This window comes from Plectrocnemia conspersa, unplaced genomic scaffold (genome assembly GCF_051122295.1).
Source record: "Plectrocnemia conspersa isolate PC_06_02 unplaced genomic scaffold, ASM5112229v1 ptg000014l, whole genome shotgun sequence".
Taxonomy (NCBI): domain Eukaryota; kingdom Metazoa; phylum Arthropoda; class Insecta; order Trichoptera; family Polycentropodidae; genus Plectrocnemia; species Plectrocnemia conspersa.
In genome coordinates this window covers 740,499-756,432 of record NW_028277178.1, presented here as the reverse complement: position 1 = coordinate 756,432, position 15,934 = coordinate 740,499, and the positions used below count along the sequence as shown (strand labels likewise).

The 15,934-nt window shown below is 26.9% G+C and overlaps 1 protein-coding gene across 5 annotated transcripts in view; it reads left to right on the top strand.

Moving 5' to 3' along the window:
• Pde1c (Phosphodiesterase 1c) overlaps positions 1-15,934 on the top strand; it is a 228,950-nt gene that overhangs the window by 200,797 nt on the left and 12,219 nt on the right. For 3 of the 5 annotated variants that reach the window (XM_088203177.1, XM_088203176.1, XM_088203175.1), the window contains one exon: positions 163-207. The exons of the other annotated variants lie outside the window; for them this stretch is intronic. In XM_088203177.1, the coding sequence (XP_088059303.1) occupies positions 163-207 (45 nt within the window). The remainder of the gene's footprint in view (positions 1-162; positions 208-15,934) is intronic. 5 annotated transcript variants of the gene reach the window in all.

The window sequence follows — 15,934 nt, the reverse complement described above, 5'->3', positions numbered from 1 at the left end:
ACTAATTGATGGCTCAATGGACCAAAAGTAACCCTGACAATATTGTACAAATTTGCGTCCAAAGCGGAGGAGAGTACATAGAGCATCTATGGTGATTTTGTGTATATTGCTCTACATTTGCCATATGTGTTGTTCATAAACTGTTGTAATTGGTGTTTGTAGACCAGCGGTGTCGAGGCAGCAGTCAGCCCCAACCCTCGTGTTTAGGTGTGTCGATGTTATATGAACCCTATTTTTTTCAAAAAAAAAGCTTGTTTTTGCAACTAAAAACGCATGCTTTTGCTTAATTGTGTAGTTAGAAAAAATGCAGCTAATATATTTATTTATTAAATTTGACGAATATACTATGTACTTATTTTGTGATTATTGCTGCTACAGTTTCATTGCTACCATTTCTTCGCAAGGTATTTCGTCACTAATAAAAATAAAAAGTTTTATTTTAAATGTATTCCTGATGAAACTACAAAAATAAATATGTTACGGTAATCCCTCTTTTCCTAAATTTGAATTTTTATAAAAATGTCATTTATATATTACTTTAATCACATGCATTTGTGATTAAACTTTGCGTTTAGTGTAATACTTCATAGTATACTTATCAATTGCTCGGAAACATTAAAGTCGTAATTGATTTGGTAGACGGTCCCGAGTGTGATTCCTTAGTGTGATTCCAAGCTTATAGTTGAGTTAAGTGTGTTCCTGTTTTACTAGTCTGTGCCCGGTGTATCCCCACCACGAACGTTAGTAACGATCAGAAGATCGTGGACATCGCTCGCGGAATTTCAGAAGCTCGTTTGTCGTGTATCTATGTATCTATGTACGAGCGGGCGTTTGTGTATCATGATTCACTACAGATTTATTTTTCTACTCAATGATACAATTGATAAATTAAGATTAAATCTCTTTTATGTAAGCTAAAAGCTAATCATATATTATTCAAATTTAATTTAAATATTTCCTAATTTTAACAAGAAAACCTACAAACGTTTTTTTTCTGCGGATTGTCTTAAATATATTATTATACAAGTTCACACCACCATATGATACTTTGGTAATACCTATTGCCTTATTTCCATCTATCCCTCAAATAATTGCTATTTATAGTATCTGAATGTATGTATATTTACTATTGTTTTCTAACTTATGTAGATAAAAATACATAAATAATATTTTTTAATATTTCTTGAAAGTCAAATCATTCTAATCTTTTAATCTCGTACTTCTGCAACTGGTAAAAATATTCATATTTAAAACTACTCTCATTGTCCTATTTTGTAATTTTTGTAGCATCGTCTATCTTATTAATTAAGCATATTGTTGCACAGTAATTAAAATAATACAATACAATTAAAAAGCGATTTTTTTTGTATTTACATTTGAAAAATAATTTTTAATATAAATTATTTTTGTAATGGAATTATCTACATTATTATACAATTAATCTTTATAAATATTAATTATATAAAATATAAGGTTTTATTTAATTTTTTAAAAATTTTATTATTAATATTGTAGACGTCTAGAAAGTGATTTATTTTACATTATTTTACAATATTTATTAAATCATCAATATAATATAAAATTAACAATGATCCTGATATGTACCCCTGCAGTACACCGTCCCTAAATTTTTTTTTCTATTTTGAATAAATATAATTAATTTTTTTCTTTCTGTTTTTTATTATTTTTAATTAGTTCAGATTTTCAGTCTGTTAATTGTAACCAGTTTAAAGAATATTTAACTCATACCTTACTCTCCTATTATTCAAACAATATATTTTAACTCATGAGTTAATATTATTATTACTATGGTGACACTGGAAAAATAATCTTTTGAAAAGGACATTCCCCAATATATATTATAGTATTTATTTAAATGAATACTTTGACTCGATATTTGTGCCACAATTTTACATTTATTTTATTTATTTAGTAATTATTTTATACATATTCTGGTTAAAATGATTTTTTCTCGCGAATTTTAATAATCATATATTCATTAAAAAAAATAGCAATTAATATATTATAAGTTTCTATGGCATCTAAGATACAATTTTTTTAAATAGCTTAAAAATAACTGAAATATTTTTTTCTGATAAGAAATAGCATTTACTGACATTTTTTATTATAACTTTAGCTTTCTTTATTCCATTGCTTTGACATATATTTTAGCTGAAGGCAGAATCAGACATTTTTCAACATTTTTCATTATGCTCTGAAATATGTTTTTAAATTGTTTTTTTCAAACATAAATTTACTGCATTTTTCAGAGTTATCTACAGTAACATGATTATTTTATTATTGAAAATTATTATATTTCCAACTTTGACCCCACGTGCTATTCCATCAAAGTAATGAAAACAAATATTGAATAGTCTTATAATCCATCGCCTTCATTTTTTTAGAGGTTCGCGAGTATTAATATTTTGGAATCTCGGGATTCTATATTTCGAATACGATGCTCCAGCAATGATCACGAAAATTCGTGACCATGCAAAATAAGCAAAAATCGCGATGAATCCCGAGATTCCAAATATATATTTAATATATCCAAAATGTCGAAACTGCCTCCGTAAATATGGTTAGTGATGAAATGGTAACGTTGAAATGGCAACAATGATTCATAATATTTGTATCAAAATTTTAAGGTTAAACAGTGCTCGTCAAATATTATTAACAATGACTCGTTAATCGAAACCAAAGTAAATAAATATACATAATACATTAAATAAAAATAAATATATAAAATATGAAACATGAAGTAATAAATAAGCCCAAAAAAGTACTGTATGTACAAAAATACAATATAAGTACTTATTATAAATAGACGTTTATTACAAAACCTGGATATTATTTTTTAATTATTCTAAATTTTCGTATTGTTTAGTAACAACAAAATCTATTGATCTATTAATCCTACTTTTACTACTATTAGTAAAATTGATATTATATACCACTTTTACTACTATTAGTTATAGTATGATATTAATGATTCTGAAACATGTAAAAATACACTTTACTATTGAACTGTTTAACTGAACAATATAAGCTATACCTAAAATTTTATTAGTTAATATTTTAAGTACTGAATATCATTACATATTATTGATTTAAAATTTTGCGAAACATATATTTTTACATTTACATATAAGAGCTATATTTCTTAAATATTTCAATGGAATTGAATTTCTCTTTCATATTTCACATTTTCATGTAAAATCTAATTATAGATATATTATCAGGACCAAGCTCTTTAAATACGTACAGGAACGATTCAAATTTTTTCATATTATTATTTAATTACTATAGTATATAATCACATTTTTAATATTAGAAAACTGATTTAAAACAATTTTTTAAACATATACTCTAATATTTTCGGTTCAATGCGAATGCGAAATAAATTAATTTAGCCAAGTTATAAATGCCATAAGATCAAATAAATGTTTAATATTTGATAGATTAATATATTTAATAAAAGTATTTAAATCACTATAAATAATAATATTAACCAGATTAGATGATTGTAGGATACAATTCGAAATAGGATCACTTCACATGTCTTTTTGAATCATTATAGATCACATCTGCCTGATTATCTATATCGAGATTTCACTTACAGCAAGAGAGCAGCGAATTTTTGTCGTTCTATTCGATTCCGATCCATTATCGTATCCATTACGTCGCTGTGTCCGTAAAACGATGGGTATCCAATTCAGCCCTGTGTTGTATATGTGTGTGTTTTTTTCTCGTCGCTTCGTTGCGAGATTTTTCATCATGGCTGCGTTCTCAAAACCAATCTGCGCCATTGTAGATGTTCATTTTCCGATTGCCACTTTTGTTCAGTTACATATCTATGAATACATCCCCACATGTGGAATGATTGTTTGACTCAGTTTTATTGGGAATTTTCAATTTCAATTTGTAGCATTTTTATTTTTAATACGATACGTAGCTTGGATTGAAAATTCAAAAAACACATTTATGTTATAAAGCTAGTTATTATCTCTGTTTTTTACTACAAATGTTATATAAAAATGTTTTTATTAAAAATGCAGAGATGTTTCAATAAAAAAATGTGATATTCTTTTACTGTCGTGAGGTACCGCAGCTAACAGATGTACGGATACTGGACGATATCTGCTTTGCAATAAATATAGTTTTTTACGTTTATAATATTATAAAACAATATTTTGAAAACTATAATATATTTTATTTTTTATATTATATTAGGGTTATAATTATCATCTTAATAACATCTTTTATAATTATATACATTCACACTATAATCTTTAATGAATTTTAATAAAAAAGGTTCGCTTTTTTCAATTGGTGTTTTTACGTACAGTTTTATACCTGCTCGAAAATTGTCTCTTACGTTAACAACTCGCATCTGTTCAACAAAGTGTATTTTGTATTCACTGAAGAATGTGCACTTGTTAAGTCGAATCGGTATATTTTTCAATGTCGTTTCCTTTTAAGTCTTAGTGTTACTTTTGTTTTTAAATTCTGTTTGTTATATGCGTTGTGAAAATCCTACGTTATGTTTCAACAAGTTATTTTTTTCTGTATTTTATTTGCAATTACGTTTATTCAACACAGCATTATCGTTGAGTGTATTAGTGTGTCTGTTATTGTCAGATTTAATTAAATTAAATTAAATGAAATTATATTGTGCATTTTATATTATAAGGTAAATTATAATGGGCATAATTTTGATATTTGCTGTTTATTGTGGCTCGTTATCGCTACACGCTTAGAGCTCATAATTTTACACATTGCACTTCGCACTTATTATATAAATAATATAGCAAACATAACTTCAGTAAAGTGCATATTTTTTTATTGAATCAATTGTAAAACCTTTGGACACATTGAGAAGTTAAAAATATTTTGAGCATTATTTTAGCATATATCTCAGCCAAAAATAAAATAGTTGCCAGATAGATTCGACAATAAAACTGAATAAACATTATTTGAATCATTGACACACAAACATACAAATGTTCAATAATATGAATTTGCCATAAAAAATATTTTTATGTATGATTTACTTTCAACCATACATCAAACGACTAAAAATTTTATTTCTAAATTACAAAATGTATTAAAATTTATATTTGATTTTAATATTTTATCTTGAAAAATTCGTAATTTTGTTCGTTATGCACTTAGTATTGCGTCACATAGCCTCCAAGTCATCTCGAAAATCGAGTTGTACATTTAGAAACCAGGTAACCACTTATTTGGACCTGGTATAAATATCAGATAAAAGCTCGTTCTTGTTCTTCTAAACTTCGTTAAAAGCAAAGTGGTAGTTCCTGAAAGACGTACAACCGTGCTAGGGCTTATATACTTTTGAGAATTAATGGTTAATGCGAAAATTCTGCGCGAAAACAACTTATTTGTTATTGTTTAATAAACATCGGTAAACGATGATTAAAAAAATTGTTTAATTATAAATTATATAATTCTATGACTCTTGATATATGTATGAGATGTGCAACGCATTTCATTGAATTATGCACCGACCTTGTGACTTTGTTCAGATAATCCTAATCGTTTTCGCCAGCAGAAAAAACGTCATCTGTTATTAGATCCAATAGATATAAATAAATCAATATTTTCACTTATGTGATTGCAACGATTATGGATGTTCCCAACACTTTAATAAATTTATATATAATTAAATAGTTTTTAAAGTAGTAGTTTTTAATGTATTAAACAAGCTAGAAAAATAAACTGAAAATTTATATTTTTGTTAAAAATAATATTTGCTGCATTTAAAGCTTTTCACAAATATTTTCTTTATCCAAAATTTTTAAATATTTAATATTTCATTAATTTATTTATAATTAATGACACGTGGAATAAATCTTAATTATTTTCACACCTTAATTAACGTAGAATATACGGTTTCTCGTCAGCGAATGATAAATAAACACATAACAAGGAGTGTAATTTAAAACCGCTTCCTTATTCCAGGACGTTATAAAAAAAACGTTAATTATGACGAATGGTGAACGGAGAAGAGTAATAGTCTCCCACGGATCAAGTAATCTCGGAGTAGACTAATCAAGGTATAATTTAGACCTTCTTCTTTCTTCTCTGGCGTTCGCGGAATTTAATTTTACTTATTTTAAAAAATTCAGACGCTTCCCAAATAAAGCAACATTTATGTCGATTTTTTTTAATTCAACGGGCGTGTTTTTATTTTTTTGGTGAAGCTCAAACGTGGAGAGCTTTCCTTGAGCTTTTTCTCGAGTAAAAATAATGAACATTGTTTACTAACGAAATTAAATTAAAACGCCATATTTGCACAGTAAAATAAACAAAAACGAAACAAACAACCGTACATAATATGTTTTTGTGGTAACATGTTGCAATCTGACGAAAATGTGTTACTATGATAGAGATATTTTAATAAAAAATATATAAAATATTGCAAAGTTATAAGTAATACATAAATAGTATTTAATTTAATTTCTATTTAAATCGTATTATAATTTAATTTTATATACAATAAATAATAATACGGTTACTAAATTATTTAAAGATAAATACATTTACGTCTTCAAATTTAGTAAGTAAATTTTAAAAATACTAAAATGATCACAAATAATATAATATTGCGCTTTTATATATAATAAGAATTAAACAGCATATATTAATTAAGTGTAGCTATAAATTTGCTGCATAAAAATTTGCTGATCATACAACATACAATCGAAATCATCTTATCTTTATTTATGTGTATATTATACTAATAAAAATAAGAGATTGTAAGTAAATATATTAAATATTTACTTACAATCACTTTCTTGCTATAATTTGTCGAATGCCTTTCTAATATCATATAGAAGCATACCGATACTAATTAGTTTAAAAGCATTGTGCTTTATATGAATTTAATTCGCTATTAAATTAATGCGAGATTGATTGAATTTACTTCGAATGATTTCTGAATCGCGTCATAAATGCGAATTTATGGCGCAATTGTTAAAATTGCCTTTATTACTCAGCATGTTGATGTTTTACGGTGATAAACTTGAGCAATAAACCTTCTTAAGGATAAACAGGCAGAAGACTGTTAGACATATAAAATATATGTAGAAATGAAAAATAAAACAGATTCATTTATACGCATAATATAAAACCGCCCTTTAAAATATTTACCCCTCTCTATTTAAATTTGTCATTTAGCAATAAAAAATAATTTATGAAAAATACAAACAGCATTATATAATAAATTCAATTAGTTTTATTGCTATACTTCAACAACGCAATTCGTATCCCTCTATCTAATAACGTCACGCGCAAGCTATTTGGCATTATATAATAGTAGGTGTTAATATAATTCGGTGATTCGAAATCGCAGTTATTATAACTTTAGAGGGATGAATGATGACTACAATTCCAAAACTTTTCATTCAAAAACAAGTTAAACTAATCAGATTTTCTACATTTGGCTTTTTGTCATCGGTCCCTTGTGTCTGCCTTCGTTGCCAGGGACCACTAATTTTCCCACCCTTTGTGACGTCATCAGTTTAATTACAAAATGTCGTGATGTCACTGTGTGTGGTGGTAGCATTTCTAATTACGAAACCTAATGCCCGCTCGCGATCGGCTTACCAAACAACACCTGTCGTGGTGCGCACTTCCTAATTGATATACCCAAAGAGGTATTTTTAAACTTTACCTCTTTCATATTGTGTGGCGATACAAATATAGCCGCAGCACACTATTAGACAAATATAGAGCGATTGGTGTACAAATGTCAAGGTTCGAAACTAACGTCTTCTACTGCCTGAGGGACACATCCAGGAAAATGTTTCGGCTAAGCGGATCGGGATAATCTGCAATAACAGTTAAATTTTATGGGGTTGGATGCTGTTGAAACACAGGAGAAGGCGTGTTAGTGACAGTTAAATTTAATTTTCGAGTTTGGGATTGAAATTATTAGGATGCTGGTTTTTTAATGCTTTGGTACACAAAATTTTCCTATTAAATACATATCTTACACCTTTTGCTCAAAATATACTTAAACGTGTTACCCACAACATTTTGTTTGCATAACCTTGTCATCAAGTCTAATTTGGATTTAGAACTTCGTAGCTGGACCATATTTTAAATAGAATGGAAGACGGCTGCTTTTTTTGTCTTGGTCGGTTCTCAGCGTAACTATGCTTGATGTAAGTTTGATTGAAAACAAAGTACAGTAGACCCCCCAATAACACGGTAAATTGGGGGCATGCTATTTGAATGCCCGTTACTTTATATGTGTGTGAGCCAAAAGTAGGATATCTCACCACACGCGCCTAATTCTTACGTACGTATTGCAAAAAATTGTATGCGTATTTTCTAGTCCCCCAACTACACGTACCCAAATAGCTCGTTCCCACTTTACCGTGCTATTGGGGGGTTTAATATACTCTCAAAAAACTATGTAATCGGAGAAATAAAAATTTCAGATGCATAATCCTGATATAATTGTACTTCAAAAAATGATATACTATTTTAATGATAGAATAGATGCTAGGCTCTTTCCTACTCTCGATCCTTTGTCTAATTTAGGGTAGAAACAGATTATGTTTATGTCTGTTACTTTTCTTATAAGAATGCTTTTACATTATATTTTTTTATTGTAGTAGAAAAGTCAAATTCTGACTTACAAATACAATTATCTAAAAAAGAGTATTCCGAAAGGATTTGTGTTATTATGTTGACGCTTTATACCTAAAAATGTGCTTTTCCAATTTCTTACTCTTGAAAAAATACCATTTTATTGTATGTTCCTTTTTTCATAACAATCGTTCTACATAACGTTCATAATATGAGCCGTTAGAAATTTTTTGTATAGATACTATCCATTCGAAAGTGATTTTTAATGTATCTAAATTTCCGATCGTTACGTTCGTCGTCGTAAAGAATAAAGTTGTCTTGCAGTGTAAATTACTTTTTATTTTGACAAATTAAATCCCAAGCTTATTGGATGTTCTATAAATATTACAGTAAAATATCTGTAATATATATATTTTATACAATATTATTCTCACGCACTAGTTATTAGGAATAATTTATTATATATTGTTGATTTTAAACAATGTAATAGAATAAACACAAGCGATTCAAATTTCTGGAATAAAAGCAAACAACTATTTTAAAAATTAAAATTGCAATTTGAAGTATAAATTATCGTTGATGTTATATTTTTTTTGTGACATGTAGAGCATTTGTAATTTAGAACCTATAATTTAACTGACTTTCTCGACACTCGTATTTTTACAGCTACTTTCTTTTGTTAAGTTCGATTTAAAAGCATCTCTTATTTTGTGTAAATTTCCGATCGTCACGTACGTCAACGTAACAATATACTTGTTTTTCAAGTTTCAAATAGTTTTATTAAAAATTAGGAAAAAAACAATGCTTCTGAATTTTAAAAGCCTTTTATATTATTTACTATACTTAATTTTATTTCATTGTTAACACAAATAATAATACAAATTATTTGTCAAGTCAATTAAAAATGCGTGACAAAATGCGTCGGCAATACTCGACTGTCAAACACAAACTACGCTTTTAACATAACTAAAAAATATTTGTTTTTGAATAACAATTCTAAATGGTCAAAGTAAAAGTTGCTCTTTCAATTAGTATAAAACTCATTCTGAAACGGTGCGTCATTCAATATTGAAAGTTTGAACCTTGAATTTCGTGAACCTATAGTTTCGTTAAAGACAACTACGCTCTAAGCTCCTTACCGAGTTCTGCCCGTATACAAAAGTTTAGGCTTTGAATATTATTATCAAGGAGAGGTAAAATAGATTTTCCATTAGATGCGAATGCTGACGAGCGTAAACGATTTCCATCAACGCTCCAAGACTAACTTAGTCCTACTCAGGTGTGCGCCAAAATAATGTCTTTCAAATTAAAACTAAGTTGATATGCTTGAGAACATCCTATTATAGAAAATGGGTGTAATTGAAAAAGTTTTGAGATTAAGACAAATTTACCCGCAGACTGTTTGAAATCATATTTAGAACTAATTAGCATTGTACACTTTTTTCCCCAAATATACAATAATTTAAAATATTATATAGATATATATATATATATAACTATTTTTTTATTTTATTTTAATTGATGGATCATCAGGTGTGTAGTGTTTAATGCACACTGATTTAATGTTGAGGTTTGAAACTCTTAATTGATACAATGCTTTTATTAAAAAAAAAAAAAAAAAAAATGTTATAGATATTGAGATTAGGTGTGTTACTATTTTTTTGTAGATTTATTAATCGTAATAAATAACTATTTTTTACACTTACAATTTATTACTGAGAAGTTTTAAAGCAACTTATAAAGGTAAAAATTAATATGTACTTCGCTATGTATTAATAACACTTTACAATTCAAAAGCAATTCATATTATGCTTTGTATTTTATATTAACGTATACTAGGAATGTATCATTAGCGAATTTCACCATTAAGGTAATTAAATGCCTTTCGGCTCAGTGAACCAGTAAATTTTGCCAAAGTGTAGATATTAACATTAAATATTTATGTACATATTATACTTGAATAGCTACCTCTAAATTTGATTTAAAAAAGCTGTAAGTACGTCACACTAAAACTAGCTTCTTAAATAGCAATAATTCTTAGCTGATTACGTTAAAATGGTTGCCTCGTACTTCGTTCCAACGAGATCCAACTTTAGTTCGAAATATTCGATATTATTAAAAAAAATGCAATGAGGCGTTATGACATTTATTGTCGACAGTGTGAAATGCAAAAGCTTCTTTGGCAGCGATTAAAAGTTTGTTGTCACATTAAAAAAAATGATGACAGTATCGAATAACTATTGAATGCTCTTTTATAACAAAAATTTCCCATTAAACACTAAAAACTCACACTTTTTGTGATTCGCACACCATCTTTAAAGCATCAGTAAGTGTATTTAATTATTTAAGTTTTTTTACACAAGCGATTGAAATTTGTGGAATAAAAGTAAACCACTATTTTAAAAATAATAATTGCAATTTTGATGTTATATTTTTTGTGACATGTGGAGCATTTGTAATTTAGAACCTATAATTTAACAGATTTTTACAGCTACCTTCCTTTGTTTAGTTCAATTTAAAAGCATCTCGTATTTTGTATAAATCTCCGATCGTCACGTGCGTCAATGTAACAATATAACATTCAAGTTTCAAATAGTTTTATTAAAAATTAGAAAAAAAATTAATGCTTCTGAATTCTTATATACTATATTGTATATATGTAAAGTTAAATCAGTAAGTGTATTTAATTATTTAATTTTTTTTTTATTAAATAATAACAATTTGATAACTCACAAAAAACTTTTCGACATCCTTCTTTATACATTGTCTGGTGATGACTGACTTAACAATAGAAAAATAGACAAAATTATTGATGATTTTAGTGACGCTATAACATTATAAGCCGGAAAATTCGGAACCCATCGTCATAACAATGGTCAAATTGGATGTAATATAAGTTATTAATATATACTGTTTTTATTATATTATCGATATTTTTAACTATAAATCTATTTTTATATCAAAACCTATAAAATAGCACACCATGCGGCGCGTGTATGCGATGTCACAATAAACGCGCCGCGCCGGTCCAATTTGCGCCTAGATCGTAAACTTTAAAGGTGTTTAAACGAACTTCCCTTCCTCCTAGCTCACAAGGGCCCTTCTTGTCTAGTTTCTTTGAAAATTTTGGACAGTGCCATGCCCGCCAAGGACAGAACAGTCTGTTCCCGTGCTTTCACACGCCTCTTTTCAAATGCCATAAGTATGAGCGTCAAAAACTACACGTTCACCAACAACAATTTCAATATCAACCATCTGTGTTTCAACCGAATAAGAGCTCTGCCCTCCATCGCGAGGTTAGACTGTTTAATAATTAACCTAGCGGTTAGCTTAAGTAAAAATTCTCTACAATAATAATATCCCTCGTTTAATATTCTTCGCCGACTCTGTGTACTTTGTCAATGTTAACTCCATTGTAATGAATGTAGAATAAATATTACTTTGACTCAGTTTGCCGTTGTCGTTATTAGAGTTAACTTCTTCGACTGTACATAATTCTATTTGATCTCATGTTTGACTCTCAATGTTAATCTCTTCTCTATCTCTCATGTGTATATAACAAACAGTTAACATAGAATATCTGATTTCACATAATGTTTTAAATTCATAAATAATTGGAATATATGGTGAGTAGCTTTATATTATAATAAGCAATATTTTTAAGTGTGTTTCTGAATATAAAATGATTAAGACCCGATTTATTTATCTTTTTTAATTACTACGCAATTTAACAAAATTAACTTTTTTTTTAAAATGAGCAGTTTTAAGTAGTTTTTCTTATTTATTATTTGAATAATTTTAAACATAAAATCCACAAAATATTCAGTATTTTATTGATTTAAATGTTTTATCCCGAAACTTACTTTTCTTTTTAATTATAATAGTAAATTAATGTAGGTTTAAAAGAACATTTTTCCTTAAAAATCATAAGTAAAAATGTAGTTTTTGAATAAATCTCACGTAACTGGACAATACTAGTAGTTCTGTGTCATAAATCTGAATTTCTAATTAATAGCGTCTATTAATTTAATGGATAAAATTAATTGATAGATTGCAATATAAATGTTAACTGCAGTTTGCTTATATGATGTAAGATATTATAAAGTCATTCGACAAATTATGACATTGTGGTTTATTATGTATAACATATTAACTAATAATATACACATAATAAAAAGTAAGAATGTTTACGATTATATTTGAAACGTCTTGTCCTACTATTAAAACCAAGACCGCAAAAATTAAGTAGATATCTGTGTAAAAACTGTATTATTATGTGTAAATAAATGGTTTAGAAAACTAATTTTGATTTTACAAAAAAAAATGCACTGCCATTTTAAAATCAAAAGTAAATCGTTATGTCATGCTTTCTTATCCCCAAATATCATTTTTTTAAATTACAGTATTCGAAAAATCTTAGTAATTTTAGGTATGATGCGTCATAAATTTTAATCTAGGAAAAATAGTAAATTTAATTGATATACATTTTTTAATATAAATTTTAGCTGCGATATACTTTAATAAGATATTGAAAAGGCATTTGAAAAAATATTTTAATATGATATATATATAATATATGATACATAAACTAATATTGTTATATATATCTACTATTTTTTTTGTCTGTATGTCCACAATTTTATTAGAAACGTATAGTCCTATTCTATATAAAATAAAAACCGTTATAATTTTGTACGTACATTTTCTCTAGAAACCTAAAAATGGTGTAACATTTTTTGCTCCTCCATTTCTCAATAAAAAAAGTGAGTCAATACCTTTTTTTTATATTCATAATCATTTTTTTGCGACTTTAATCTGCATTTATAATTAATTGCAAATGAAATTTATAGATAGATTTCAGTTTTAAAATGTATATGCTTATATAAGATATTGAAAAGGCATTTGACAAATTGTGATAATATGGTTTATTATATATAACATATAATTTACTTTTTTTATTTGTCTTCTATTTTTTATTAATATATAATGAAAAGTGAAGATTATTTTTTTTCTGTATGTATTGTCCTACTATTATAATCATGACCGCAATAATTGGGTATATATATAATATATTTAAGTAAATGTTTAATAAATATTATCTGTTGAAAATTAATTTTGGCTTAAAAAAAGTTTACTGCTTTTTTTAAATCAATCAATAATCAAATTACAGTTAGAGAAAATCTTATTAATTTTTTTTGTTACACGTCATAAATTTTAATCTATAATCTATAAAATGGTCGATCAGATTTGCTTATTAATTGATAATGTCCTTAAAAACAGAATAAAATAGCAGTATTTCAGAAAATTTTGTAAATTAAATAAAATGTTATGTGTCAGAAAAATACATGCATTTAATATTGTTGACATTTATAATCAAAATAAAGCAGATTTTATTATTTATTTAAGCAGTGGCATACTTATAAATTATATTAAAAAGGCATTCGATGAGTTGGAACTTTACGATATATAATATAAAATAATATTTTTGCTAAGAAGTCAAACTTTTGCCATTTTCACTATAAAAGCGAGCTCAACTTTACAATACAAAAATAACGTCGAGATTTTTAATATTTGCATAATAATTATAATATAAGTATTTATTTGACTGTTTGTATACAGAATATAGAAATATATTAAATTGTGAAAAAACTACACAACACAACTTTAATATATATTTTTATTATTCAAATAATTTAGTTATTGGTCTAAATTGTTTTTAATATTTATATATGAAAATTATATCAAAATAATATATATGCAATTTCAAAACTTTCTATCACACCTTACTTTTTATAAATCTAAGCAGTAAATCTCAATCATTTTTACTTTGAAATTTTAAAAATATCATCTAAATAAACATACCCAAATACATACACACATATTAAAAAATATTTAAATCCAACCAGTGACATAGCAACAAAGTAATTGATTCTTATTTTTAAAGTGTTTGTCGTTGATAATTCGTCTTCGTGCGCTTCTTATATCTCTCTCTCAATCTTCGAGCACGCGATTGAACTGTAAAATAATTAGATTGTTCGCGTGGCCATCATAAAGCGATGACCACCACCCCCCACCACCACCTTCTTGTTATTTTGTGTGTGTGAGTCCTTAATTGCCCTTCTTATCCCTTCTACTAAACAAAAAATATCAATTTTGAGCATTCCCTCGCGCCACCGCTTCGCGGTTACTACAAACTTGAACCTGGGAAGGTACGTTGACTCACCTTATATTTTAAATAATATATACCTGAATCGTACCCGTTGAAAATTCAATGAAAAGGCAGCTTCTAATTTATTAGTAGCTAATATATACGCGAAACAATAGCTATAATAATGGACTATAAATATATTGTATACCTAACTGTCTAGGTTTTTATAGTCGTTATGAATTTTTTCAATCATCCTTGCGAATTAAGTGGTGATATATTGACCATAAAATTTCATGTTTTCAATTTCTATTAACATCACAAAATCAAATTCGAGAACTGCTCGTATTTCGATTAAAATTTTCGAACCATCAAAGTTTAACCACGCGCGAAAGCCACTGAATATAATTTCAATGTGGGTAAGGAATTTTCAATAATCACTGCTTTGAAAAATAAAACTTCATAATTGCTTCTTTATTTTTTTAATACATAAAGTATTTAGTAAACATTTTAAAAATATTTAATTTTTAATCTGATATTAATAATTTTAATTTACATTCCTTAATAATATATATTTTTAAATATCTTAAAACATATATTTCACATTTCCTAAAACATTTTTTATTAAATAATAAAAGTCCATAATTTGAAATTAACCTTAACAAATCAAAACGCATTTTAATTATTTTAATGCATAAAATAATATAAAACAATATGCAATAATTAAAAATAAAAACTAAAACTGATAATAAACAAGACATACCAAAGCAACAATAATAATATGTTTGGCTTACAAGTGCGTATTCTTAATCATATTTAATTGCAAAAAATCCGATTAGAGAACTGTATATTAAATTAAATGATTTACTTAAAAATATAATAAACAAATTGTAAAAAATATTTGAAGCCCAGGGTGCGACAAAACATGAAATAAACCAGAACACATATTCATTACATAATCATAATTACTATTACAAAGACTCAAAATATATTTAAATTGTATGATTTGTAGACAGTTTTACCAACATAAAATTAAATAAAAATGTTATGCAATATTTAAAAATTACGACTTAAAACAGACAGTAGACGCGACACACGCGAACAACGCTTAACAAGTGCGCATTCCTCAACAAATTTAATTGTAAAAAAAACGTTTATAAATAGGAT